The sequence below is a fragment of the Aspergillus saccharolyticus genome (genome assembly GCF_003184585.1).
Source record: "Aspergillus saccharolyticus JOP 1030-1 unplaced genomic scaffold BP01scaffold_56, whole genome shotgun sequence".
Taxonomy (NCBI): Eukaryota; Fungi; Ascomycota; class Eurotiomycetes; order Eurotiales; family Aspergillaceae; genus Aspergillus; species Aspergillus saccharolyticus.
The window spans coordinates 1,826-8,055 of record NW_020290666.1 but is presented as its reverse complement, the minus strand read 5'-3'; the positions used below and the strand labels follow the sequence as shown (position 1 = coordinate 8,055).

Here is a 6,230-nt window from a genome sequence, read left to right as displayed (position 1 = left end):
TAGTAGCTACTCTAGTAACTATTATAGTAATTTATAATAAGAATTATATCTAACTAGTTAGCTATAATAATATATATATATATAGTATATACTACTAAGCTTACTACTATTAAATTAGTTCTAATTTTTACTAAGAAGAAGTTAGAATACTTTATCTATAAAAAATTATTTCTTAGATAAAATTAATTATAATTATTCTAAAGTCTATATTAGTAGTTATTTTTACTAGGAACTAAGCTATTATTTATATCTATATAAAGCTAAGATACTAATTAGACTATAAAATTAGTAAAAGAATTATTAACTACGGAGGCGTGTACCAAAAGTTATAGAACAATGCTAATTCTCTTGGCAGTAATCAACGTAATGTTCAGTTATCACCCGTCATATAAATTAATATAATAGATTATAAAATGAAGTTAGAGAGAGATAATGTGTTGAATCTTATTTATTTTTTTCATAAAAAGCAAAAATGAAGCTCTTAAAAAGAAAAAAAACGCGGGAAATATAGGAATTCATGGTGTTCTTCCAGCCAGCCAGCTAACACCACTACTGCCATGGCTATATAGGAATGCCATGATCTTGGAAGCTGTGTTCAGGCACTTTCCCTATATTATACTGGAGTTAAGATATCCTTGATTATTATAGTCACGGGTCTGTTAAGAGACACTATTCTTCAGTAGATAAGAATAGCCAAGGAATATGGATTTAATTCTTAATATAATCTATAAATTCTTCTTTAATATATTTAAGACGCGCCTCGTTCCGGATAACCTAGAGAAATAACTGATTCTATAATAAATCAGCTTATTAATATAGTCTACAAGAACCGGGCTTCTCAATTACAAATATATAAGATGATGGCGTTTAAACTAGATATTTTAATAATATTAGTATACTATATTTTGAAGAAATATAGCTTTAAATTAGTCAAGCCCACTAAAAAGCCTGGTCTAACCCCTGAAATAAAGAAACGACGCCTGGAATTCTGCCTCTAGTTTAAGGAATATATATAGAATAGTGGATTAAAAGACCTTATATTTACAGACAAAACTATAGTCTATATAGACCAGTACTGTGGCACCCAAAGAATCTGGTACTATACTTACAAGAAGTATAAAGTCTTATGTATTCAATACTGCTGGAAAAGTAAGGCAGATTTTATGGTCTAGGGTGCTTTTTTATATAATTAAAAAAATAAGTTTCTTCAAGCCAGCTCTTGGATTTACTAACTTAGTAAGGTTCTATATATATCTTCAAGTCTAAAACTACCAAAGAGAAACAGAAAGCTGAGAAGAAAATCCAGACTTTAAATAAGAAATATAAGGCAGTTTACTATGAATAGTGGGAGTTAAATAATAGGCTTAGATATATAAATCTTTGTCAAGAAAGAATACCAGGCTGGTAGCCTATTTAGTAGTTTACTGAGGAATAAGATAAGTTTATTTAGTAAGAAAAGAGTAGAATCAATTAGTATTAATACTGAAAGATAGGAATAACCTTCTTTATACTAATCTATATATACAGACTAATAATTTCCTTAGGAAATTCTTATTTTATATCTCTGGCCTTTCGTGAAGTAATATAAAGTTAGCTAATCTAATACTATGATTCTTAAGGACGGGGCACCAGCCTATAAATATTATTTTATATATATATTATTCTCTATACAGAAGCTTCAAAGACTTCTTAAATAGCTGGGAAACTCGCCTAATTTAAATATAATTAAAGCTACTTAGTCCTAGCTCAAACGCCGTATAATCTCTTGAGATGCAGCGAGAGATAAGAAGACCACAGAATTAGTATAGTAGAAGACCTGGGCTGAACTATCTTAGAAATATATATAGCTCTGGATCAAATACTTAATTCACTATGTTGATAAGATTATCAAGCTTAATAGTGGGAATAGCTATGCTGAGGGCCGTTTTAACACTGATCTGAGAATATGATAAGGTGTATATTATAAGGGTAAGTTATCTAAGTATCAGGACCTTGGAGAAGGTCCTCTTTGGTAAAAATCGCGGTGTTAAAATACTAGAAACTTATTGAATATACTCTAAAAGACCGATTTCCAGCTTTATTTAATAACTATTTCGGGCGTTTTATTGATTTCTTTATGGATCTGCATGCATTTGATGTGTTATATAAATTAGTATGGTAGGCTATACGCCTGTAATACGCCAAGAAAATTAGTGTTGTTCTATAACTTTTGGTACACGCCTCCGTAGTTAGATTATATATAAACTATTAATTAATAGATATATTTCTAGTAGCTTCTAGACTATAAGAGTATACTAGATACTAAATTTACTAATTAATATACTAAGATTACTATCTAAACTATAGACTAACTAGTTAATACTCTACTAATTTCTACTTTATACTAGTATCTATAGAAGTTAGCTAATTAATAATAGAAGATTAACTAGACTAGTAATCTATATAACTACTATATCTACTATATTCTTACTAATATAATAAAGAATAAGAAGATTCTTAGCTTATATACTAGTCTCCATTAGATCTAGTTCTTAGTACTAGTTTAGATACTAACTAGTAAGATTACTCTAAGTACTTATTTAAATATTATTAAAGCTACTAAATTAAATATATTCTTCTATAGATAAAAGTCTTAATTAATTAAATATATTCTTATTAAGTATTTAAGATATAACTTTCTTTAGTAGAGTATTCTCTAGACTAAGAGAAAGCTTACTAACTTCTAGTATATCTTTAGTAAGAAGTTAGTATACTAAGTAATCTACTTTATATTATATATCTAGTTACTAGACTAGTTCTATAATCTAATTAATACTATTCTAAATATTATAATAATTATTTTATCTACTCTAATCATCTTAATTAATAGATTAAGATAACTAGAAATCTACTAGTAAGTCTAATTTCTTTAGTTAGCCAGCTTTTATTCATTATAATAAGACTATAAGATCTGGGGGTCTTTAAGTCAACTAGTAAAGGAATACTAAGAGATAATCTTAATACTAAACTATATAATAAACTAGTAACTGTAGCAGCTACTAGTAGAAGGAAGAATACTATAAGATAAATATAGAGATAAAGTATATCTAATAGCTACTAATACTATTAGTTTATTATATAGAAAAGAAATCTATATAGGACTATAAAAGACTATATAAGAGTTAAAATTTCAAAGAAAAAGAAAAGCCAACTGGCCAACTGGACTGGCTAACTGGCCAACTGGCTGAATATTCTATTTATATATGATTTTAACACCCTTACGGCCAGCCCGGCCGCAGGACAGGAACCTGCCGCCACTCGGCCTATAGGGCTAACATATGCGTGTATGAATCAATCAATCGATCAATCAATCAATCTGAAAAAAGTATCTATTATTATTTTAATAATTAGTATTTAAATTTATATTAAATAAATGAAGATTTTTGATAATTAAGATTATTATACTAATTATAACTATACTAGAATATATAAAAGTCTATAAAAGAATAGTTACTATAGTAGTTTCTATTATATTAGTTTCTCTAATATCTCTAAGAATTATTATATTCTTAATAATTATTATTGAAATAATCTTAATATATATCAATAAAATATTTGTAATAAGAATATTATTCTTAATAATTATTCATATAATAATTAGATCTATATTAATATCTTTATTAGACTTTCTATTTATTATTTAACTATCTTTACTATAGTAATATCTTATTATCTAGTTGATTAAGATTTTTAAAGAGTAGTAGTAACTAATATAAGATCTACTACTAGTCTTAAGAATATTATAGTCTAGAATACTAGTTAGTAGTATTTATAGTATAATATACTAGGAGATCTATTAGATATATAGAGTATGTTTATCTGTCTGTATCTATATCTATTATAGGGGGTCTAGGAATAGGAGTTCTAGCTGTATTACAGCTAATTATCTTTATCTTTTTAATTATAGTAATCAAGCTATGTAATAGTGGAAGGTGGTGTTGAGGATTCTGCCCCGTTGTTCCGCCTTGGGCGAATCTTAGCTAGTTCGTCCAGTCGCGGGATCCTGAGAGAATCAACAACTTTATGATAATAATGATATTATAAGGATCTTTCCCTACCACCGACTTTGACATTTGGTAGCATATCCTGGGCTCCAGATACTGTGTATATTTCTATAGTCCTGCCTAGTAACTTCTAATTACTTTTTATTACTTCTGTCTTTTATTTATTCGTCCCTTTATTATTACTATTGACTATGGATACCCTTAGTTGATACACCCCCCTCTCAGTCAGTTACACTGTGGTTCTGCCGGTCGCCTGTCTTCCTGCCTTTCTTATTCATTCTCTATGGGTCATAAGACGTCATCGAGCCCTGCCCTTATTATATAACTAGTAAAGTAAGTAAATACCCTATATATACCTTATTAAATTTTATTTATAGTAAATTTACTTCTGTACCTTATTACTAACTATCTATATTAATTATTATTTCTAACTAATTATTACTCTAATATCTTTTTCTCTACTTATTTCTATATTCCATGTCTCATCTTCCTATTATTATATCCAAATAAGTTATCTTGATACTTAATATCTGTAATAGAACTAGTCTATTAAATTATTCAGTTCCTAATAAATTTAATCAGTCTATATACATACTAGTTTAATAGTAATATATTACTACAAGCTTATTACCTCTTATACCTTACACTGATCCCCATCTCTACCAAGAACTATCTATACTCTCTATCTTAGGATATAGATCAATTAGTCCTTAATAAAGATATTTAATATTTTCTCAAATATACTGAATATCTTCTTATCTCTGAACTATTTCTTGTTTAGATATAAGACTCTTATTTATAGAAGCCCTCTATTAACTTTGTTGAATCTGAAATCTTACTTAATCAGATATAGTCAAGATTAATAACTTATTTATTAATATTAATTCCCTTTTATATCCATACTCCGCCGGCTACTACTGAAATTTATTATTTATAAGAAGATATTAATCCTAAGATACCTAGAGAGTATCTTATATAAGACCTATTATCTTAGATAGTTTGTCAAGTATAATCTTTATCTTTTAGACTATCCAGTTAACTGCCTGTACTCACAGTATCTCTAACTGGTGTATTCCCATCTCTTGGGCCCGTTAGTATTTCTGCTTTAAGATACAGCTGCGAGACACAGACACATTAATATTAGGAATTCAGATATATTAAAATCCAGTCTGAAAGACCCAATCTAATTTTAGAATAAATAGATTCTAGGATAGCTAAGCCTGAACTTCGCTATTCTTATAGTACTGATATTGATTTTAATACTGAATTCTGTACTAGCAAAGATCTATATATTAATACTATAAATATTAGTCCTGATACTTCCGGTGTATCCAGTATTGGTAGTGGAAATTATAGAAGTAATCCTGAAGGAATCAATCCTGCTGTTAGATATAATAATCCTAGATAGCAAGGACCTCTTCTTAATAATTAATTTGCAGCCCTTATAGCCCATCTTAATATAATATAAATATAGTTGAATCTAATTCAAAATATACAAGGATTAATCCCTAGAATCCCTGCAAGCCCCCCTATCGCTAATCCTAATATTAATCTAAATCCTGATATAGCCAATAACCAAGCTACTTATATTAAGGATCTAAAGTCCAAAGAAATTAGTTTTTTCTATCCCGACATGACCTCGGATGAAGCGATAAAACAGATTAGTAGAGATATATTCTATAAGAATATATATATATTTATTAATTATATAAAAGATATTATTTAATATTATGGAGAACTTATAGTAAAGTTAAACTTACAGGCCTATATGCATGGCGCCACCCTACAGTGGTATATATTAGGCCTTACAGAAAGGGAGAAGTATCTTATAGCTGAGGTACCTCTAGAGAATAGCTAACTTAAAGAGTTGACTAAGTGGTTTAAACTAAGCCCCTATACAGCTATAATTAAGCTTAATAGTTTATATTATAGTCTTTTAGATATTTAAGCGGGCTGTCATGTTGGGTAATTTACTCAGGAAGTTATTTATTATATATAAGCCGCCCAGTTGAATAATTTATTCAACTAACTAGTCTGTATTTGGGACTATATTAACTCTAGACTTTGTATACAGCTTATTCGCCCCGCTGAAACTACTACTATTAGTAAATTCCTTGAGGCTCTTGATTAGTAGTAGTATAACTAGAAGGATCTAGTCTATATTATTTATAACAACTAGAGATATAG

The 6,230-nt window shown here is 28.5% G+C and overlaps 1 protein-coding gene across 1 annotated transcript; it reads left to right on the top strand.

Moving 5' to 3' along the window:
- Positions 1-773: 773 nt before the first annotated feature.
- Positions 774-1,172, top strand: BP01DRAFT_307091 (uncharacterized protein; the record flags this gene model as incomplete). The annotated part of the gene is made up of 2 exons (XM_025572273.1): positions 774-997; positions 1,022-1,172. Coding segments are annotated over 2 exons (375 nt in total), but the record flags the coding sequence as incomplete, so codon positions are not given.
- Positions 1,173-6,230: the final 5,058 nt, after the last annotated feature.